Source organism: Pholcus phalangioides, unplaced genomic scaffold, assembly GCF_987345545.1.
Source record: "Pholcus phalangioides strain wild (caught in Gottingen) unplaced genomic scaffold, Ppha-v1.0 ptg000032l_1, whole genome shotgun sequence".
NCBI lineage: Eukaryota > Metazoa > Arthropoda > Arachnida > Araneae > Pholcidae > Pholcus > Pholcus phalangioides.
In genome coordinates, this window is record NW_028301622.1 from 7863886 (window position 1) to 7888078 (window position 24193).

The 24193-nt window shown below is 37.4% G+C and overlaps 2 protein-coding genes across 3 annotated transcripts in view; one reads left to right on the forward strand and one right to left on the reverse strand.

Annotated features, from left to right (window-relative positions):
• The window catches only part of LOC149066860 (dynein axonemal heavy chain 10-like), a 48330-nt gene extending 43653 nt beyond the window's left edge, over positions 1–4677 (reverse strand). Inside the window, exons 1-2 of the mRNA XM_089253229.1 lie at positions 4398–4677; positions 1290–1373 (exon numbers count right to left, since the gene is read on the reverse strand). Of these exons, the coding sequence (XP_089109355.1) occupies positions 1290–1373; positions 4398–4611 (298 nt within the window). The 5' untranslated portion in view covers positions 4612–4677. The remainder of the gene's footprint in view (positions 1–1289; positions 1374–4397) is intronic.
• A 723-nt stretch (positions 4678–5400) lies between these two features.
• On the forward strand, positions 5401–22135 carry LOC149066862 (tetratricopeptide repeat protein 1-like). Of its 2 annotated transcripts, none has more exons than XM_089253183.1 (7): positions 5401–5482; positions 10627–10941; positions 13116–13289; positions 14630–14666; positions 16300–16448; positions 19628–19682; positions 21896–22131. In XM_089253183.1, the coding sequence occupies exons 2-7, from the start codon at positions 10639–10641 to the stop codon at positions 22009–22011; spliced, it is 834 nt and encodes a 277-aa protein (XP_089109309.1). In that variant the 5' UTR covers positions 5401–5482; positions 10627–10638; the 3' UTR covers positions 22012–22131. The 2 variants fall into 2 exon arrangements, with proteins under 2 accessions (XP_089109309.1, XP_089109310.1); XM_089253184.1 differs by having other exon boundaries at positions 5402–5478; positions 21896–22135.
• Positions 22136–24193: the final 2058 nt, after the last annotated feature.

A 24193-nucleotide genomic window follows, 5' to 3' on the forward strand; every position in this document is an offset into this window, starting at 1 on the left:
TAGTGGGAGAGAGACAACAATAGAGCTGGGGAGTTTATTCCATTCACCAATGGTATGAGGAAAGGAGCTGTATTTAAAGCAGTCAGTAAGAGAAAAAATAAGTTTATTTTATGGGGATAATCGAGTCTATTGGAGATGTAGGATGGGTTGGCTAGAATATGAAAAGTATCAAAGTTGAGATGAGATGACCATGGTAAATCTTAGGCTATATAACAAGGATAGTCAAGAAATAAGACAAAGAAAAGAAAGAGAGAGGGGTGGGGTGGGGTGGAGTAGAGATAAAATATAGACATAGACAATTTTAGATATGATAATACCAATTTTATAGTCACCACAGCGACTTTTGGTGCCTAGGATTTGTCGAGCCCTGCTCTACAGTAGTGACCATTTGGATGAATTTAACTAATAGATATCATCACTGATCATTAACCCTTACAGCAGCATTGATGTCTTGTATTTCAGCAATCACAAGATATCAGGCATCCTTAAAACACTATCATTTCGGCACTGATAAGCCCAGCCATCTCTGTAAGGCAGGATTTATTCGTAAACATGTTTTCGATCCTGCCCCCTTCACCTGTCAGATCAACTCTCAGTGTGGGGAGTGAGCTTTTGTTCAAAGTTTGACAATGGAAGGAGAGAGACAAGTGTTTTTTGTTTTTTTTTTCTTCATTCTCTTCAGGGAAGAAAAGAAATGTGTGTACAGTATAAATAATAGAAAAAAAGAAAATTTTTCTCATCCTTGGGTTTTTTGCATATTATATTCTTACAAACTATATTTGAGTTACAGGTACACAAACATTTTCACTCACCTGAAATAGGAAGAAAGTGTTTTTCCTGAAAAAAAGATGTGGCATTTTGCAGAAGGTCCAGTACAGTGTTGGCAGCACAAGCAGTACCAGCAACTGTGGCTCGCTCCTGTCATCCCGTCCACTTCCCTGACAGATATTCGACCACAAATTTCATTGACACTGGGGGGGGGGGTGTATAGTGACCGATCATAAACTGTGCTCTGTGACGTCACGCTGTCACGTTTTCCCGTTGTAGCATTTTTCACCTTGCGACAGATGGTAGCCTAGCAACGGATCGCCAGAGAGTTTTCGAACATTTTAGTGAGTTGAATGTATTTCATCGTAGATAATGGATATCGCGTACAACTTGTCCGTGTGTGTAAATATAATGTCCATGTTTTAAAAATGCAATTTACATCTTCTCGTTGCCGCCGCCTTAAGAGTTAATACCTGATACGAATACAATAGAAATTTCCTTTATGGGAAATAAATATGTACCTGTCACTTTAACATCCACTTCAGGAGTGTTTTTTTCTCCAAAAGATTCTCCTTCACCCGAAAGTTTTTCTTCGTCACTTCCAGCTAGGAAGGGGTAAAAAAAAGGGCTGAATCAAGATAAACAACAATCTTTGTAATTCAAGAGTGAGACAAACTAGAGAAAATAAAAATAAACAACCACTACTAGGGAGTTAACAAAATAGATAAGTTAAAAAATTTTGACGTACTAAAAAATAAAAATAATAATGAATGTAAGAGCTCAATGACCTAAAACTTCCACTACTAAACCACACATGCACCTCGTCCATATCCCTCTGTGGAACCTCTAACGAATTGGCACGTGCGGGAATGCGCGTGTACGTGCAGTGAAACCTGACGTGAAGTTTTGTTTCTGTGTAATGCTTGTTATGTTTAGTGCTGCCATCTGCCATCAGTTTTTCTAACTATGAGTGAAGTGTAATGATTGAATAATTTATCGTTGTAGGCCTGTTGCAAGACTTTTTAATGGGGAGATCAGCTCACATTTAAGCCTTGAAGTTGGGAACCACAGGAAACCAACTTCAGCCGACCACCTAAAACTTCTGGTATCTCAAAAAACTTTTCTACTACTTTCATAATGATCACAAATTTTAATTAGGACTAATGCATATTTGTAAATTTCTTATTCGGCAGCCTCAAACTGCAACTAGGAGTCAGGGGAGAGGAGAATTATAGTTCTGATGTGCAAGGGGGATGGGGTGGCTTGAGAAAAATCTTTACCAGTGCAGCACCTATTTTTGAAGCCACACGATGGAGGTTTTTGGTCAACAAAGCATTTTGTTGCCTTTTCAACCCAGATTTGGGATCCTTTCTAGAGCGGAACCCTGTACGGCAAACAGCATAAGAGTCTTTCCCTGTTGCTACTCCCTATACTCTAAGCTTTGATGATTTTACAATGGTAAATCGTATATTTCAGGCATCTGTCCTGGTTTCATTCCCCACAGCCCTTTAGGGGGTTTCATAAGCAGGGGGATTGCTAAAGGTAGCAAGGGAGATATTTAATAAGCTCTAGTACGATAGAGTTGAAGGTTATGTATTTTGAAGTATTTGATGAATTAAACTTTATTTAACTAAATCGCTTAACTCGTGTTACAAAATCTTTAGTTCATGCACTCCTTAACTGTCACAGGCGTATATATATATATATGTCCTAGGGTCTCTGTGCATGAACTGCCGCAGACGTATATCATATATATATATATATGTGCCTTAGGAAGTCTGTGTGTTAACTGTTGTGGGCATATTTATACATCTTTACACTTTGTGATCGAAAAATAATAGCACTGGGGGAACAGATATTGTAAGACTTTGTCCCCAGTTAAGGGGTTAAAAAAATACCCCCCCCCCCAAAAAAAAAAAACATGAAGCAGGGTCTCTCTGCCGGAGTTTGACAAATCCCAAGCGCCAGATTGCCATCGGGACTAGTAAATTGATATAGACACCTAATTTTTTGCATGTATGATAATGCATGGATACACACCCATCTTACCCCTAGGGGGTATATATGTACAGGCTTTTTGATGGATGCCAACATCCTACCCAGTACAGATCCAGTAGGGCAAGACTGGAAATACATTCCTGAGTTGGTTTACCAGTGGAGGCAAAAGTTTGTGGGGGGAAGTCACCCCTCTCATTTCCTCCCATCAGCTTTTGTTATGTCTATCCATACACCATCACCACCAGCTAACTAGAAAGACTGACAACACTTTAGCCTTGAACAAAATCAACTTCATCATCCGAGAGAGGCACCTTCACAAGCATCCAATCCGATAATGCATGTTTGATAACTGAATGCCTGAGGACGACACTCGGAAATCGTGTCAGCCTGTCAGCTAAGCACAATTTCCAATAATTTTGTGCTGGACTTATGGAAGGGATAAGTCCCATACAAGTGAGGAAGTACCCAATTTTGGATTGATTGGGACAAAATGCTTGGTACCAACAAAATTTTGCTGGTGCCTAAATTTTTTTCCCCCAATTTGTCAAGCCCCGACCTACGCTAAGATCTTTGGTGTACCTCAGGCCACACAATTTTTCATGCGGCGCTATAATCGTCAAGTGGTCAGAATGACGGACTTACATCACAAGGATTTGAATCCCACCGCCCCCCATCCCCCAGCAGTGGTTGCCAGAAGCTGGTTTTCTGTGGTTCCCAACTTCGAGGTGCATGCAAGCCAATCTTCCCATTGGAACGTCTTGTCACAACAGGTGCACAATGGTACAAATATTCAAGCATTACACTTCACTCACAAAATATAGATGGCAGCACTAAAAACTTACATGCCACACTAGATACACACACCCAGACTGTTAGGTATACACTCACACTTCAAGCACAACTCAATCGTTAGTCAATTGCCCACAGAGACATAGACCAGAGTTGTGCTCAAGAAAAGATTTTTCACTAGCCCCTCTACCAAAGCGGTATTAAGAATCTTTATACAGTGATTTAATACAGCTCTTCCCTCTACAGTGAAGTTACAGTGTAGAAAAAGAAGTAGGATTAATCTAGGCAGGGCTGCAACTAGGGGTAGCAACGCAGATGTGATGCCAGAGGGGACATCAAACCAGGGAGGTGCAAATTTCATCCTTTAATTTTTTTTCCCTCAAAAATGCAAGGGGGAGCCACAATCTGTACTCGCCCGGCTGATCAAGCATCCGGTTGTGCCCCCCCCCCCCAGTGCTGTCTTAAGAACATCATGGGCCCGCCTGAAGCCCTACCTTGTAAATTCTAAAAAAATTCAACCTGATTTCGGTTTTGTGAGGCCCCTCTTCTCTTGAGGCCCCCGGACCGTGCCCGGGTGGGCCCATGCGTTAAGACGGCGCTACCCCCCCCCCCCCAGGACTAAAACTCTGTTAGCTCTCCCACCTTCGACTGAGCCTGGGTGTCTTGCGGTTTCTCCAGTCCAGTCCTCCCACCTCCATTTTGACCTGGGGGGGGGGGGTAACTATAACTATGAGTGAATAAACAATATAAGTTATTGAGCCAATAACGATACGGAAACAAAATTCGATTACAATATAATACATTCATGAAAAACAGTAATGGTAAGTGAGATCTTGATTTACGAGGAGAAGTTTCCACCGGTATTTCTTCTTCAATTTCCGATGTGTAGAAATAGGCGACTCTCTTATCCCTGGCACCGGAAAGGAAGCCGTAAAGGGTCTTGGCGCACTCGACGTCCTTCTCGAAAAGATCATCGAAAGCTTCAACGTCCGATGCAGCCAACTTTAAGTATCTACAGACGACATCTTTTATCCACTGCAACCTTAAATCGTCCATTTTTTTGGTAATTCCTAATGCTCCTCAGTTTATGTTTTGCGCCATGCTTGATACTTTTACGTCTCTATGGCAACAAATAAGTTTTTTGTGGGGAGGGGGGAACCGTAATATAATTTATTATATTCCACGGTAAAAAAATATTAATTCGATAATATATGTTTCAAAACTGAAATGGATTTTAATTCGTTAAAGTAAATCAAATGAGAAAACATCATGGGTTTTCGGAAAGTCATTTCTTGGGATGACCATACGTCCCGTATTTCCCGGGATAGTCCCGGTATTTGCTGTATTTTTGGCCGTCCTGACTTTTTGGCATAAGTGTCACGGTTTTTCTCGTATTTTACACGAAGTCTACTTGAATTTTTATTCTTTATTGAAGTCAAAGATTGAAATTATTTTTCAACTCATAAAATATATTGTGATGATTACGACTATAAATGAGAATATTAATCTCCCACATTTGTCTTGGAGAACGTTTTGTTTTTCGTGGAATATATTTTAATCCACTGTAATTTGCAGTAATGCTTCATTTCCCGCGATTGTGATTTTTTCCGGAATTTCAACAATATTTGGCAACTTTGTTCGGATTTGGCGTCATTATTGGCGATAATTGGCAATGTCCCGTATTTGGAATCTAAATTTCCCGTATTTTCCCGTATTTGGAATCTAAATTTCCCGTATTTCTTTCGAGGAAATATGGTCATCTTATCAACTCTGAAACTTCCCAAACTATTTTCAGGAAATGACCCAACAGCCAAATGTCTTGCTTAATTTATCCGCAATGCTGCTGCACTCTCGAACTTGAACTGAAAGTGACTGTTTGTTTACGTTTTTTCCATGACTGTTTCCAAGTAGTTGGTAACCACAGTAGGTAGTCATATTCCTATTTTTATTTCATGGTTCATTAAAATTCATTAAATTTAAAAACAAATGGACAAAGAGCTCACTTTTATTAAGTATCTTTTATTGAATCAAATTATTATCATTTAGTAAGGTTCAGTTCCTTGAAGTTAGTTTGCTTTAGAGTGGCTCACCCAGCCTCTAAAGTATAGGTTTAAGTTCGAATCCCGGTATGGACATTGAAAATAATATTTCACAACCAGGGTGAACGCCAATCGGCGAAATTAGTAAAATCATGGACGGAAAATTGGCTTTTTTTTATGTATGTTGTTGAACCGAAGGTTAGCGATGTGGACTCGGCGTTCCTATTGCGATTAAGCACGCTTAATTTGAAATAAAACACTCACAGAAAAGTGATATCGAACGAGATTTGGTGATTTTTTTGAAGTAACATGATCCTCTCGATAGAATTACAATGATCAAGGACCTTCTCAAAAAAACCGCATGGGGGATCATTCAAGTATTACGTCAGCATCGATGGGAGGGGGGGGGGGGGAATGATGCTAACGTCATTGACCTCCCTTCATAAACATATGAAATAATCTTGATGGCATCTTACTCGGTGCGCCAAAACGAGAAAAACCTTTCACTAGTTTGGGGGCACCTGAACTAACATTCTTCCTATTGATAAGTTCTTACAGAGCCACTTTAGTGATCTCTAAATCTTTTGCACATCCAGGTGATCTGGAAATGTGTCGGAGCAGCTTAGGTGATCTGGAACTGTGTCATTCATCATTCAAGTGATCTGAAATTGTGCCACGGGCCACTTAAGTAATCTGGAAATATGCTGCTGCTAACTTGAGTGATGTAGAACTGCACTAGGGACCACTTAACTACTCTAAAACTGTGCTGCATGTCACTCCAGGGATCTCTCTAAATGTGCAAAAGATGCACCCCTCCCTCTCTTCATGTACGTCTCTGATCCCAACAATATGTGTTAGGAGGTAGAGCTGACAAAATTTTGCTGACGGGGCGGAGTTTTGCAGACTTTTGCTGCTTGAGGGCGAGGGGTAAAAAATTTCTGAAAATTTGCAGGCGTAATACTTGAATGACCCATAGGCATCTTCCCCAAGGAAAAACAGTTTCTCGGGGGGGGGGGGTGTCCTTTTTCTGGCTAGAAATGCCTACTTACCAATTTAACTACTTTTAAAAAATTTTACTAGAGCCCATTGTAATGTGAGCATGGCTTGACAAATCCCAGGAGCTACATTACCATGGCAAATAAAAAAGGGGTATTTGCACCTTGAAGTTTGTATGTGTGATTACTAGGCCTAGCTCAGATAAAAACAAATATGTCTGGTTCCTAAAATATCTGGTTGGTGCCTAGATTGTTGCTCTATTTGCCAAGTTCTGGCCATGAGGGCCCCTGTGGACTGCGCCCAGTTGAGGGATCAATGCAGTATACTTGACCAGCAACATTCTCAACAACCTAAACAACTTCATTCTCAGTAAAAGCTATTATTTGAATAATTTAAGATACAAACAGTATAACAGCAAATTGTCTGGAGCGATAGAACCAGAATTGTGCTCGGTTTGAAGGAAAAAAATACGCGTATAAAGGCAAAATGGAAATAATTGTCTCAATCAAAAAAAAACAATCGGTTTTATGCTCATTTCAAGCGAAAATCATGAGTTAAAATTGAAATTGTAAAACATTCATAAAAAAACAGCACGCATTGAAATATGAATCCAATATTGCAATATCTTGCAAATGATCCTAGGCTTAATTATACCTATAAGAAGAACCAAATCATATTTGTTGTTAATGTCTGTATCAAAATATTGACAAACCACGAGTAATACATACAGCTATTCTGTGAGTGTCAAAATGATGTAACTTTTGTTAATGGAGTGGTTATTACAACAGTATGGGGCCGTTCAAGTATTACATCAGTATTTTAACCATTTTTGACTCCCCTCCCCCATCGACTTTGCCCTACCTCCTAACGTATATTTAGATCAAAGACAAACATTACAGGAGGGTGGTTACCAACCCTTCACCCCGCTATGCCCCCCCCCCCCGACGATCTGAAATTTATTTTTTGATGCTAAAATATTTTTAGAAAATTAAAATTTCTGTTAATTTCAATACTGCTTGAAGGCTTTTCTCTGAGCAGCCAGAAGTATAGTAATCATCCACCCTTTCTTTAAGTTAATTTTTCTTCTCTATGTTCTAACTACTAACGTTCTGTTCCTGATATCTTGGCTCCTGATGTAAACAAACCGCTGTACCAATTTTTGATATCACTCAGCTCCCTTTATCTCTATTGCTTGTGATTCACTTACCCGCCCATTCATTATGTATCAAGGAACACATAAGTTTTTTCCTCAAACATGAGATTGAAAATTTGTTGTGAAAGAATTTTCCTGTGATAAAATTTTTTCATTGTTTTGCAAATTTTGTTTGTTAAGCTGATAACACTAATTAAAGTAGAAAAAATTATATATATCTCAAAAAGTGATAGGCATTCTGTTTGTTATTATGGCACCCTCCTCAAGAGTTTGGATAATGTGGCCTGGGCTGATTCTTGTAATTTTTTGTTTTTTGCTCTTGAGAGAGAGAGAAGTTGGTCTGAGGGTCCTCCAACGATCCCAGGCTAGGGGTCTTGCGGCTGGATGTGGGGGGGGGCATGGTTGTTATAAAAGCTTGCAAGACCTTATTTTACAGCTGATAAAATAGAAAGAGGTGTGTATATATAGAATAAATAAATAAATTCTATGGGCATTCTGTCGTTAACATGGCACCCTCCTCAAGAGTTGGGATGACAGGGCTCCAGCGCAGGAGGCCTGGGACGATTCTTCTGTTGTTCTGTTTTTTCATGCTACAAGTTTATTATAGAAGAGCGCTTGAGAGAAAGGTTGGTCTGAGGGGCCTGCCAAAGATCAAAGTCTAGGGTACCATAGTCTTTATAAAAGCTTGTGAAACCTTATTTTACGGCAGATGCTGAGAAACCCTCAACTCATTTTTTATAATTACTTTTTTACCTCAAAATTCTACAATTTTGTTCTGAGGTAATTTACGCTATATGATTTTCCTGGACCAAATATACTACTAATTATAACATAAAACGAATTATGAATAATCTATCGTTATGTTGCCGTTTTTTGTTTTTCTTTTCTGGTCTGTATATTTAAATATTTTGTAATTTTTCACGGGCTGTAGCAATTCCAATTTCATGAGTTGTCCGGTATGTATTTCATTTCTTTACTTTAACCTGTGGTTGATATCCTGTTTCTGCTGAGCCATTTTTTTTTACTCGTACATTGCAAGCCATGACCGCAACATGCAGCAACAGGGGCTCCTGGACTGGGATTTTTACTTTTTCCGACTCGTCGCCTCAGACAAAACCAATATCACTGTCTCCCAACAAGCTGCAAGTTGGAAATGCATATATTTACTGCAATTAGTGACCCATTCTTCCGGTGTATGTCAAAGGGGTCTCTGCAAAACAATAGACAAGACACCAAGACATACACATTTCATTTATGTCATCAAACCATAAAGAAGAAAACTTCTTTTGTAAGAACTCTTGAAAAAGTGTAGACAAGTGTATATCAAATCTGTTTGTGACCAGGAATAATAACAATAAAAAACAACTCATGATACTTCCCTTTAAAGAGGGACAATAATGTGTTTGAGTGAGAAAGGTGTATTCTGTTAGCACCCACCTGAAATCATAGCAGCAAAAATGTTTTGACCAATCTATAAAAAATGTTTTTTTGTATTCTAGATAACTACTACTAAACCACACATGTACCTCATCCATATTCCTCGGCAGAACCTCTAACAGATTGGTACTTGCGGGAATGTGCATGCACGTGTAGTGAAACCTGATGTGAAGTTTGTTTCTGTGTAATGCGTGTTATGTGTAGTGCTGCCACCTGCCCCCAGTTTTTCTAACTATGAATGAAGTGTAATGATTGAATAATTTATCGTTGTAGGCCTGCTGCGAGACTTTTTAATGGGGAGATCGGTTCGCATTTGCACCACAGGAAACCAACTTCAGCCGACCACCACTGTGGCGACGATGGGGTTCAAACCCAGATCCTTGCGATACGAGTCCGTCACTATGACCACTCGACCACCACAGTGGCTCGTATTCCAGATAACTTAAATAATACTGAATAAATGAAAAAATAATAATTATGAGGTATTTTATGGTACGAGGGGCAAACAACAAAGGACTATATTTTTGGCAGTTTGGTACTGTAGGAGAGGTGAAATGTGCTTTCACCAATCATTTTGAGTATCACACATGCTTTTCTTTACATGAGGAACAAAGTTAGTAGGAACATAGAATAGGCGCTCTCTTTGAGGGCTTCACTCTCATGCACCAAAATGAAAGATTGATGTCTACATACAAGGGGGATCATATGACTTATATTTTACAAGACAGTTTTTTTAATAGTGCTTTTGAAACTATTTTTTTAATTTAAAAAATTCATTTGATTAATAATATGAGTTTAATAAATATAAAAATTCATCTGATTCAATGGCATTAAGTTGGTATCGAATCCATTTGAAGAAAGAAAGTTAATGGCTTGCAATTTTCTAGGACTGCGTCTGCTTTTGCTGCCTCTTTAGGAGCTGACCCTAGTGTTTCTTGATCTTGCATGAATTTATTCAATGTTAAATGGGTTTTGCTATTATTTAATTTATTTTTGAAGTAAAATATACAGATTTGTGTTAGAAAATTGAATAAGTTTAACTAAATATTTTTTCTACCTTCTAAAGAGGTTTTTGGTATAGACCACAGGGGTTCTCAAACTTTTTCCACCTGTGGCACCCTTTTTTCCTATCCAAAGCTTATCAGTGGCTCCCAAGAACAGTGTAACAAAGAGTGATAAACCTTTGTCAGGGCCACTTCTCCACGGCTCCCCCGACAAAGGTTGGTGGTGCGCAGAGGTACACAGTTTGAGAACCCCTGATATGAACTGTTCTTCATGTTCAGAAAATTTTTGTCTCTTATCTTAAATTTCATGATTATTCTCCTATAATTTTCAACAGGTCTGAGCCCTACACTACTTGTATCATTTAAATTATTTGTTGACCTCCTGTCATATTTTTGTTATATATATGAACCACAGAGTTATTCACTATATGATTTTTTTCAGACCTATAATACAATGGCAGAATCCCATGACAAGCTGGACTGCAAAGATCCGTGTAAGGCTGGAACGTCATCAAAGGAAGAAAGTGAATATGCTTTCAATATGAGGGCGTGCAGTGAGGCATTGAAGGAAAGTTCAAAAACTGATTCCATCGTTGAGAATGCCCTTAATAATGATGATGGCAGAGAAGAAGAGGAAGAAGAAGATGATGATGATGATGAGTTTTCTGAAGCTAAGGACTCTATCGATAGTGATGTTGAGTACGATGATGACTATTTAAAAGAATGTTATAAAGATGTTTCGAGTGAAAAACTTGAGGTAGGCCAATTTCATGCAATAATGATATGATGACCCGCCTATTGTGTTTGCTGTCATTTTTAAGTATATCAATTGAATTTAAATACTTTTATTATCTGTGGAATCAAATGAATCCTGAAAAGACTTTAGGTTGTGTGCAAAAGTGAAAAATAAAATTCCGAAACAACAATTCAAAACAGAAGATTCTTTTTTTTTAAAGTTCCCTTTTTTTAGAAATGTACAAAATAGTATACAAAATGTGCTAATGGGTTTTATTCGCTAACATCTACCTTCTTCCCACACAGAGAATCACAATGGGTTCAAACTGAATTTTAAACTTCATAACACAAGCTGGAAATATAAACATTAACATGTATTTATGCCACATGAAAGTTTGCCCAATGTTAAATATCTTTAAAGGATTAACATTTTCTAAAGAATGAGGAACCTTTTTAGTTGGGTAGGGAGAGGTCTGTTTAGCTAAAATTTGGGTTAGTTTTCTAGACTTTCACAAAATTTAATCAGAAAAATGCCCCCCCCCCCTCTCACAAGACACAAATCACACTATAGCTGCATATACAGCAGTGTTCATTTCCACACTTTTTTTAGTGACACAGTATTACATGGTGGAGAGCTCCCTGTATGTAACCTAAAGCAGGGCCATAACTAGGATTTTTTTCACGCAGGGCAAACATTATTTTGCTGCCCCACAATTTTTAAAATTTGTTAATTTTATAACAGTGTTTTTTGTTCCCACCAAATTTTGCTGCCAGGGCAATTGCCCCCTGCTTCCCCCGCCCCAGTTACTGCCCTGACCTAGTGGGTCCTTCATTTTATTAGGTAGGGAACAAAGTTCTTGCCAGAAATTTATTGTTTGGAAAAAAAGTAAGAAATATCTTTTCATAAGAAAGTCATAGGAGATTAATCCATGGTAATCTCACCAGACAGACACTATGACCTTCTTGTGTTTCAGTGCGCATCTGGTGACTTTTTTTTGGATTTTTTTTTCCCCCATCTGGATTGTCAAGGAGAATGCCCATAGTAAAAACAGTATCCCACTGTTCTGGCACTTACAGGGGACTCTCCTGAGACTGAATTTATTGCGGTTGCAGTCCTGAAAGCAGTAATTTTGGATTTTCAGTGGAACTGAATGATGTGACAAATTTTAGATTTTTCAACAGGCATTTTACACGTTCTCATATTACACCTAAAAACAACAAACAAAATTTTGTGTACTACTAGAACACACTTTAATGTTCCCAAAATGATCGGGATCATGTAAATTAGACTGTAAGCATGACTGCTGCAGCTCATCTGGCACTACCTATCATTTCCTGGCAAGAACTTTGTTCCCCACCTAATATATTGACAGAAAAATTCAATATATATATATATACACACATACATATATAAAATTTTGAGATAATGTTTTTGTCTTCATTTGTTTCCATTTTGCATGATGCTACTTAGTAATTATCACATTTAATATTCTTTCACAGGTATACCAAGTCAGACCACTATATAACGCCACCTTTGTGGACAGACTGAAAATGACTTCATAAATGGGTTGACTTAAGAACAAGTAAAACTGTCTGCTAATTGTGCTGACAGGACTTTTACAAAACTGATGTTATAGACAGGGCCTATTTCTTGCAAGTGTCCGGGGTCCACAAATATTTAAGGGCCTTGAAACGGACCGCTTTTTTGTATTATGGGTGCAGGTCTTTCGCTGCACCTCTACCTCAAAGAAAGTTATATATGGGGGGGGGGGGGCAAAAAAATTCATATTTGCTCAGGGTCCAAACCTATGAGAAACGTGCCCTGAGCCAGCTTGACACTGAAAGTGATTTGGCATTATAATAAGGTCTTACCCCCAAAGCAGAATTTTTAGCACTGTTCTGCGATGAGCCCTTGACTGATTGGAAATTGTTGTGCACTAAAAATCCCCATACATGTAATAGTGTTTTTTGCACGTTTTCTTAAAATTCTTCCAAATTGTTCTGCAGTAACAGTAATTGTTCTGCGACGTACGTTGCAGATTTCGGTACATTCTGCGTTGGCGGGGGGGGGGGGTCTTACTAAAGTGCATTTGTTGATATGAGCGAATGCTTGAATTTTTTACTTATAAGTTTAATTGAATATTTTACTTGCATTCTGGTACCTGTGTTGTTTTCTGAACAATTCTTTGTTTGCAGGAACTTAGGACAGAAGCTAACAAATTGAAAAATGAAGGAAACGATTTGTACAGGAATCAAAGTTTTAAGGAAGCGATTAAGCTGTACACCCAGGCTTTGAATAAATGTCCTTTAGAGTTTGTATCTGAGAGATCGATCCTGTATGCAAATCGAGCTGCTGTAAAAGTCAGTCTCGTAAGTTCCTAAATTCCTGTTCTCTGCCTGTTGTATTTGAAAATTAATCAATTCATATTATTGTAAAAAAAAGAAAAAATATAGTTTCATGGAATTGTGTGTGTGAGGGAAAATAGGTGGGTCATTAAATTACAATAGAACATTGATTATCTGGGCTAATGGGGTGGGGAAATATGATCACGGAAAAATATAAACAGTTATTTTTTTTCCTTTCAGCCATTCTGCATGGTTCTAAAATGTGCAATGAGAATGACCAAAATAGGGAATAATGGTGGTCCAGCCTATGAGTCATGCAGTTATGTGACCACATCCAAAGTTACACCATCCTTGGGCCTTGTCTCTCTGTTGTAAAAAAAAAGTATATTTCAAGGAGTCTATCCAGCTGAAATTTTGTCTTTCTTCCAGACCCTTCATAAAATTCGAATTTGAAAAACCGGCCCTTCACAAAATACAAATTAATGAAACCATAATTTGGCATTTCCTTTCTTTTGCGATTAATTAACTAGCTTATTTTGCTTCCCACAAAATTACTTATTTTCACAAAATTAATTACAGTTTTCTCAAAAACAAGGAAAACTTTCACAAAAACAGGACCATATAAAAAAATTCTGGACAGATTTTGACCAACACCCTGTATATAAGAATCAGGGAAATGATTTATTATTAGAAAGTGTATGTATGTAAATTGGAAAGACCTTGTCCATCTGGTACTTGCAGTCAAGTAAAGGGGGCTTCGGAACATCACTTGGCCTGGGGCAGGGGGAACCAATGGTACTGTCAAGTTTTACAGACATCGGTTATAGCAAGATCAATGCTAAAGGGTGGCAATCTTTAGGAGACAGAAAATTTTAGGGGGATAGAGTTGTTTTCAAGTTTTTCTTTAGGAGGCAGGGGGCAAACTGGTAGTTCAAAGGTTTGGTGAGGGCACAGTAAATTATCTAGAGAATTTTTAAGTCACTAGCTTTCAAAAGTATTTCAAATTAATAAAAATTGATTGAAATAATATGTGAACACTTTTTTGCCAAAGTATTATTTAAATTTTCCATGCTTTGGGGGGGGGGGGGGGCAAAAAACCCCTGTGCCACTGCATACGTCTATGGTGTTCAGTAAAGTCTCCTGGATGGGGGACCAGTACCAGTCTAGGAGGCTCTGACCCAGCTTACTCAGTTTGGTTGACAAGGGGAAGGAGTTAGTGCTTTGCTTGGTTTTGCTAACAGGAGGGGTTGTGAAAAATGACAAAATTCTGTTAATGTAATACTAAATGGCCACAAAATCTGGCAATGTTTTTTTAGTAAAATTTTAATACTTTTTAAATTCTCTAATAATTTTTTTTTGTTTAGGAAAAGAAGGAGGAAGCTGTTCTTGACTGCAACAAAGGTATGACCATTTATTTTTTTAAGTCTGTGCTTGAATTGAATTTATGACAGTTCAGGGGAAATTTTGGCTAGCAAGAGAATAACAATGACATGAGGCATAAGAAACCATTTTAATGGCCACCTCTTAGGTGTGATCATCCCTCTTTTAGGGTCAAATAATAATTTCCCTTGTGTATAATAGAAGCATGCATGTCAAACCCCTGATTAATGGTCATCAATCTTTTATTACCATTTTTTTTTTTTGGCTCGCCTGTGTCTGCAAAAGAGAGGTTTTATTGTATTTATTAGAGAGCATACTTTTCCATGAATGTTTTCTGTGTCCATTGATATTTTCAAAAATTTATTGTCAATTGCAAAATTTCTTAAATGGGTATGAAAATTGTAGTAAATGGGGCGGGGGAAATGACACTTATTGTATGAAAAACTTTGTACAACAAAAAACGGCGACTTGACAAAAAAACTGCAGCAAAAAAACTGCTACCACAGGGAGTTCCCCCATTGAGGGGTTAGCGCGCCAACCTCTCGATGAGTATAAAAAGCAAGCCTGCCGTTCGGAATCACAATAAATTGTAGGTCCCGGTTTAATTAGCCCTCGTGTGCAGAAAATGACCGTGGTGCGACAAAAATGATCAATGATCAATGAAAAACTTACTTTTGTGTGTGTAGTTTTCAAACAAGGTCAGCTGTGGAACATAAGTATGTAGAGTCAATCCTTGTTGAGGGAGATCCTTGTCACTCTTGGAAGAGCAAAAATATGAACCCATAAGGGGAGTGACCCTTCTAAATGAACTAAGTCATGACCTCGCTTCTCCCCACCTTCTGCCACTCTATTGACTCTATTGATGCATTGGTCCACAGAAAATCTCTCTTGTAATTCATATGAGTGCATTCCTGATAATTGATTAATTTGAGGTAATGATTCTGGTGCAACTCTGGCCCATCCCTAAGGTATATACAGGATTATTTAGTAAATTCAATGCTACAAACCTGCCCAGTATGAAAAGAGCAGGGCAAAATGGATAAATCCCTGAGTCGAGTGCCAATCAGGTCAGATTCGATAGGTGCCCATCGTGGGGTTTTATGTTGGATACACAGATCTATAGCCCTCAACTAATAGGGCTTAGCACTACATTACGGCAGTGCCAAGCTGAAACCCTACTGTACGTGCAAGAGTGCAAGGGCAACAAATTACCCAACAGTAGGCTAAAACTAACCTGTCTCAAGATGTTCATTAATTTGAGGTAATTTATATTACAGTTAAACCCCAGTTTTGCAGACACCAGCAGCAGGACAAACAATTTTGCCCATAAAAAGTGTTGTGAGTATTTGCCCGGGTTTAAAATGCATTCTTTCACTATACAAGGGAAACTATTATTCGGCTGTAAAAAAGGGGTGATCATTGAGAAGGATTTTACTGTACTATGATACCTCAGCCAATGAAGATAAATCATTTCAAATTTGCATTTGTAAAAAATATATTTTTGCTCCCCATTCTTGTTATCATAACTTTTGGTACTTGAACCAGAAATTTCATGGTCACAGTAAATAAATGATTCATATTTTTTAATACTTGTTTATAGAATACCTTTACTACTTAACTTCGAAAGGTTTTACAGTTTTCTTTTCCATTTCAGCTATAGAATTAAATCCAACATATGTAAAAGCAATTCTGAGAAGAGCTAATGTTCAGCGCAAGTTGGAAAATTTAGAGAGATCTCTTGAAGACTATCAGAAAGTTCTGGAATTAGACAAAGACAACAGAGAAGCAAGACAGGCTTGTGCAGTAAGTTCCCATCTTTATAGTAAAAAAATCAGTGTCAACAGTCATTTTGCATTGAGGTGCATACTGTAGAGTCTCGATAATTTGATGCATTATTTGGAATAATCATTATCATTTCTATAGTTGAAACATAGGTACCTTGTGTTATTGTAAAAAAATTACACTTTTATTATATCACCACATACATATTTGGGACTCCTTCAAGAGCAGTGTCCTATGTAGTCGCATCTGTTGCACACCCCTGAGGTCTCAAGTAATTTTAATTGAATACCAAATATGTATGTAAAATAAATAGCCATGGTGGTTTGCTGTGCATTTATGGTTTAAAAAAATAAAATCAAAATAAAGGGCCCCCTCAGAGCCCTGACTGCCCCTACCTTGTCCTGTGTGAGTCATGATGTCAATTGATGACCTCTTGGGCAGTCATCGGTCAGCTATACATACACAATGCTGTCCAATGCCTCAGAGAGACATATAATTGAAACCATGTAGGGAAAAAAATTCTAATTTTCCTCTGCTTTTCTAACATAGGGCTGCATTCATCGGAAACAAAATCATTCATGTCCAACACCATCCAGTCAAAGCAAAGTTAATGCATGGCAATACTAAATTCCCTACCTCTCAGACCATGTGTTCATGTTCAAATTTGGCTGAAAGAGGATGGAGGGGAAGCTTTCTCAGATTAAAATTAATACTCATGTTGGAAAATTTTTAAAAAGCGCATTTTTTTATGCTCAAAATGCTCAAGATATCAAAGTTTTGTGGGTTATGGCCTATGAAGTTCACTGATGAGCTGAAAAGTATGTTAAAATGTACTTAGGGCAGGAAAAGTTCAAAAAAGACATTTTTGCAAACCATTTTGAAAATAGCCAAAAAACAGGCATTTATGGCCACAAATTCTGAGTGAATTTGTAAAGTTTTTCAACTGGTATGGGTCAAATTCATTCCAAATGTGCAGGGTTGTTTTAGACCTTGGTTTTAACCAAGTGTTTTTTCTCAAAAAAATCAACTAAAAATCGTTAGTTTTTCCTTGAAAAATATCGTGTTGGTTCATTATTAGCCATAATGTTTCATTCTTAACTCGTTTTTATTCTTGGGGTACATTCTGATGGTATATCTACTATTTAAGTATAAGATGGTATAAGTGATTTTAAAAAGAAAAAGATCTCAAAAGTGGCCTGAATTTATAGATTTTTCCACAAGAAGTATCATAGTTATTTAAAGTTATATACAGTATCAAAATTTCTCATTCTTACATTGGGCTACATTCTGATGTTCTATGTTTAGAAAATTCATGAATGAGGATTACATCACACATCTAAATGTAGTGGTTAGTGGTGTATTGCCTCATAGGCTTTTTTTTTATTTCCTTCACAAAGAAGCAGCAGCAGTAGTCACTTCATCATGCTAGGAACAGGTGGTCTTATAAATGTATTATAATCTAATAAAGGCACCAGCTGCTTTCCTTTAAAATAATATGAATGAACTTTTAACATACATATTTATAATTTGCTTCAAAAAGAGTTTGAATATGATATGTTACAAGCCTGTATAATAGACTTCAAAGAAATTTCCTTGTTATGTTACTATGTTAGTTTCATGAATTTTTTTGAGGCACCTTGTACATTGAAAAAATTACATGTAAATTTGACAGCATGTAAAAATGTCATATTTGGGAACCACTTGATCCATACCAATTGAAAAATCAAACTTGGCACACTATCTAAAGTAAGGCTGTAACCTGCCTTAATTAAGGTTAATTAATATTGGGGCATGGCAGTGAATTGAAATTTTCAGACAGTCAAAATATGCACCAATATTAAAGTATCTATTAATTAGTATTCTCATTATAACAAACAGACAATTTTATCATCATTTGTGTGTGTGTGTGTGTGTGCGCGCGCGGGCACGCACACTCAGGTGCTAAATTTGTGCAGAAAATTTTACTAATGCTAATTCTATAAGCTTTTGAGAGTATCTCTACATTTTCCCCAGGGGTCTCTCTTATCAGCTTAGGGGTTACGTCACAAGTATTACGTAAGCAAATTTTTAGCAATTTTTGACCCCCCCCCCCCATTTGTCAGCAAAATTTTGTCATCAGCTCTGCCCCTCTGAAACCTAACGCATATTGGTGGGATCAGAAACGTATGCAGGGGGGGGGGCTCTCTTGTGCCCCCCTCCCACGATCAAAAATTTATTTTTTTACTGCATAAAAAAAATTTTTTTAATTAAAATTTCGAAAGAAAATACCTTTATATGTTGTTATAATCAATTTCTGTTAATTTCAATGTTATTTGAAGGCTATGAACTCAAAATTTATCTGTAATAAATTCATTGCGACCCACCCTCTTAGCCATATAATGATAAATGACAAAGTTCCTTGGCCCGCGGACCAAATATGATCCTGGGGGTTATCCGATGTGGCCTGCCTTCCTCAAACCTCATTTTGTAAAAGCTAACTAAGCACATTTACAGATCGCTTAAGTGTCCCGTGGTACAATTCCAGAACATTTAAGTGGCCCATGGCATATTTTCAGACCACTTAAATGACCCGAGACACAGTTCCAGAACACTTAAGCGATCTGTGACACATTTAGAGATCCCTTGAGTAACATGTGACATAGTTTTAGAGCACTTAACTGGCCCCCAGTGCGGTTCTACATCACTCAAATTACCTGCGGCACATTCTCAGATTATGTAAGTGATGCGTGGCACAGTTCCAGAGCACTTAAGCGACCCGGACACATTTCCAGGGGGATGTTACTTCAATTGCCCACAAACTATCGAATGGTTTTTCTCGTTTTTTGGCGCACCGAGTAAGATGCCATTGAAAATATTTCATATTTTCATAAAAGGTGGTTGATGACGTAAGCATTATCCAACCCCCCCCCCCCCCCCATCGATGATGACGTTGACGATGATCGATGATAGTTGAACGGCCCCTTATCAGACATCATATGTCTAAATGTGTTCAATAACTATACATGCTTTGTCAAAAAAAATAAAACAATAATGATAATTTAGACTTAAAAGTCAGTAGTTCCCATTGTTATAACTGCAGTGTTCCCAGGAACCCGGCACATTTTATGCCATCTATTTTTTCATTAAAAAAAATTAAAATATAACGAGTAATTTTTTATTGAAATCTTCCACTCTCACATTTTAAATTTCCTATGTTTTAGACATTACCCGGTGAAATCAATGAAAAAAATGAAAAACTCAAGGCTGAGATGTTTGGTAAGTGATTTTTTCATTATTGTATTTTCAGAATTTAAATTTCAAGTTTTTATTTTATGTATAAGTTCTAATAAATGTTGCTTGTAGTTTATCATGTCTTAGAAATGTTTTTGGTTGCTTGTTTCACGGTGTCATGCCTAGATATAGTCATAATAAATGGTATGTGACTTATAACTGAAATGCAAATTCAGGATGTTTGTATGATTCTCTCCGTACAAGAACAAGAAATAAGAGCCATCCTGGCTCTAGATGTTAATGCATATAATTAGCTTACCTCTTGAAGCTTGGGGTCTAGTTCCATTGTATTGGTTGCTCTTCTACATAGTAATAGTTCTGATCCTGTCATCTATAAACATAAAATTCATTTTCTTTGCGTGTACATTCTCTATATAGACCTACAATTTCAGACTGATCTCTGCCAAATTTTATATATGTATGTTACAGTAAATGCAATGAATCAGTGATTATCCAAAATCAGGGCTGGACAAATCGAGAAAAAATCTAAATGCCAAGAAATTTTTTTACCAGAAGGAAAAAAAGTCTAAAATAAGGCTTCTTTTGACTTTTTCCCAGGGCATAATAACCATCTTTCATGTTGGCTGATAAGCTAACTATAAATTCCAGATATTTTGTGCTGCTCTCCGCCTGCAATTTAGTAACTATACAAAAGAAAATTTTAGTCTCCAATACCAATTTTTTTAGTCGCCAATGGCAAGCTGGTATCTGGGATTTGTCCAGCCTTGGCCATAATAAGTATGAAAGAAACCATGTAGAAATACAGTTATTGCTTGTTTTTGTGAACCATACAAATATGATAATTTGTTCGTAAAATCAAAAGTTCTTAAATGGGAGAGACTGAAAAAAATACAGGAAATGAAAAATAAGATAGTCTTTCCATCTTTGTTGATTATTTCCATAAAGGACACTTATTTTGTTTGCTTCATCGCAACATTTTGGCATATATAAGATTCCGTAGAAGTGATGTAGGATAACATTCCATATCAATTTTGCTTCTCTGAAATATTTTCGGGATGGTAGAATGTGCTGCAGGAACCACTTGTCATAGAAATGATCTTTTGCAGATCTTTGATTACAGGACTCAGTGTAATATTTTGAATCCTGTACTTCTTTGAAATTCCAGTCTTTATAAGAGAGTTCACACATTAATTTTTTTCTTCTTTTTTTCCCATCCAAAGTCAAGCCCAATCTTTCTGTTTTGCTGACATTGTAAAGAGAAAAATAGACAAACAGCAGTTGGCTAAAATAGAGTTTGATCGACTTTCGATTTAGAAATCGCCTATCAATAACCTAATTGTATCATACCATTTCTGAACCCACTTGTTTATCCAATCAAAATGCAAAAAGAGTGAATTGATTGTCAACACATCTTTAATCCATCGTCATTACCGCCAACAATCGAACCCTCCTTCTTGGCACATGTTTGCAAAACATCTGTATGTTGGTGATGACAAATTCATCAATTTGTCACCTCCCCCTCTTCCTGTATTTTCTCTTGAGACACATAGAGCTTCCGAATTGAAATTTATTTTTGATTGCAACAAACTCGGAGGTGGCTAGAAGAATAAAATAACTGGAAAAAAAAGGTAGTTGAAAAAAAATTCTGAAATCCTTTCCCAGCATGGTCCAATTCACATGGGTGAAGGGCTAAAAATCTTGGAAGGGACAGAGCCGTGGCCTTGTCTGGTCCGACAGGTCCTCAGGATGTGAGGCTATGCCTAGGGCCACATGTATGATCCTCAACAATGACTACTACCAAACCAGACGTGCACCACATTCATATTCCTCTGCAGAACTTCTAACAAATTGGTACATGTTGGAATGTGTGTTGTTGAACACACACATGTTGAACGAGCGTGTAGTGAACCTTCTGTGAAGTCTGTTTCTGTGTAATGTTTGAAAAACAATGAGGAATGTTTACTTTGGTTATTGTGACCTTCAAAATGCACTTCAGATATATTTATTCCCCTGCAATGGTTTGCTGCTTTTTTATGGTTCTCAGAATATTGAGAATACCCAGACAGTGCTGGAAATGTTTGCTAGTTAAATATGAAATAATACAATTCAAAAGAACTGTTTTATTTGTCACCCAACCTTACTTATCGCTTTCAATCACTTCCTTTTATAAGTTGTTAATTTGTTATCCTTGTGTGTTTTAAACAAAATTTTTTTTCTTTTCACTTTTTCACACACAGGCAAACTTAAGCAACTTGGAAACATGGTTCTAAATCCTTTCGGTTTGTCAACAGATAATTTTAAAGTTATTCAGGATCCAAATACAGGTGGTTACAGCATAAGCATGGAGAAATAATGCTATATTAACGGTGGACTTTTTTTTTCATAATCAATAATATGTGAAGTTTGGAATCATATTTAAATATCTTTCTGTTCCTTGTACAAATAAAAGTAATGTGTCAGTAACAAGCCTATGAATTAAAAAAGTTTCTCTTTATTCTTTTCTGCTGCTAATGAACTATTAGCACTATATACTGTACATACACTTGATCCCACTCAGAACGTTTTCCTGCTTAATACAACCATAGGTGCCAATGCTTCCAATTTTTCAGCCTTATTAAAATCTTCCGGTCAGAAATCAGATTCTTTCGATTTTTCGTATCTTCATAGAAAATTACCTAAAAGTCCCCAAATTGTGCTTTGTTCGAATAAAAAATCCTAGAGGGAACACTCTTCCAGTCTTTAGGGGTCATTCAAGTATTACGTCATCATCGATGGTGGGGGGGGGGGGGTTTGGATAATGCTTACGTCATCGACCACCCTTTATGAAAATATGAGTTAGGATTCAGAGGGGCAGAGCTGATGACGAAATTTTGCTGACAAGAGGGGGCAGGGGGGTCAGCATTTTGCTGACTTTTGCTGACAAGGGGGGGGGGGTGTCAAACATGTATAAAAATTTGCTTACGTAATACTTGAACGGCCCCTTATCAGGCTGACTTCAGTTTCTCAGAAAATATGGGGAATGAGAATTTCAAGTGCGAAAAATCGGTAATTGTCGCCAAATATGATGTCAAAAGCATGCAAGTGGCCAATTATTGCTAAAAAATCAGGTACCAAAAAATTCGTCCCTAAAAAACATATATGGTCACCCATCGAAATTTAAAAAAAAAGGTCCCCAGATTTCCCTTTTATTTTTGTGACTTGTTTTCTTTGATGTTGAATGTGTCATCAACATCAAAGTAAAATAAAGATAAACTACAAATTTTTCAAGTCTGTAAATTGGCACCTATGTACAACTTATTTTTGTGGTCCCAGCTTTAGGTAATACTCATTGATATATTTACCATTTAAAACATTTTCCCACGCACGTTTTTTCATAGCAGTGTTCTGAAAAATGTTATAAGTGGGATCCACTGTACTTGTGTGTGTATGAGCTAAATAATTTTGTTCAAAAATTCATTCCTTCATCAGGTGGGGGGGGGGGGGGGGTTACAGAGTCTGTTTTTCACAAGTTTTGGAGAAAAGATTCAAGCTTAACTCATAGCTGCAAAGCGTCCCAAATTTTTATTCCATCTCCTGGACACCCAAAATTACTATTTACATATACCCTAATCTATAATTTTTACCATATTTGCAAGAAATCCCTACTTTTGGGGGGAAGGGAATCATTAAAGAAGTTATCTGGCATTATGTCTGCTGCGAGGAGGTGGATTAAAGCCAGTTGAGGCCCCGGGCACCTAAGAAAATATTTTGGCTCCTTATATTAGAAAAAAAAGTGTAAAGTTGGGGTTTTACACTATAAATATCCCCAAATTCATGTAGCATAGTACAGTGAAACCCCAGTGTGTAACAATACTGTCTGTAACGATGAACCTGCCTATACTGATATCTTTCATCCCAGCAGAATTCCCATTTACTCAAATGTATTTTGACCCTGCCTACAGCGCTAATTAGCTACTTGTAATCACCTACAGTGCTAATTAGCACTGTAGGTGATTATGATCACTTTGATCACTTTTTAGATGCACCTTTCAATAACGATAATTTTATCTCTAGAAAAACACTGGTGTATATCCCGATTTTTTATGAGGTATATATTCCCATAATATCCTAATTTTTTTTTTATATTGGAAAATGTCACCCCAAGGTCCAGAATGTAAGATAACAAAAGATTGCAGCACATGAGTTTTGCTAAGGATGCCATATTCCTGATTCACACTCTACAGCATACATGCGCAACCCATTTCCCGCGGGCAAAATGTGGCCCTCAGAGTCATTTGATCTTTATCATTTGTGACCCATGGTACAGTTCAAAAGCACAAGCAGCCTGTGGCGTCAGATCACTTAAGTGACCAGTGGCACAGCTTCAGATGACTTTAGTGACCTGCAGTGCATTTATATATCACTGGCATTTTGTGGTGTAGTTTAAAATCTCGAGTGACATGTGTCACAGTTCAAAATCATTCAAGCGGCTGGTGGCATATTCCCAGATCACTTCAGTGAGCTGCAGTATATTTACAGATAACTCAAGTGATTTG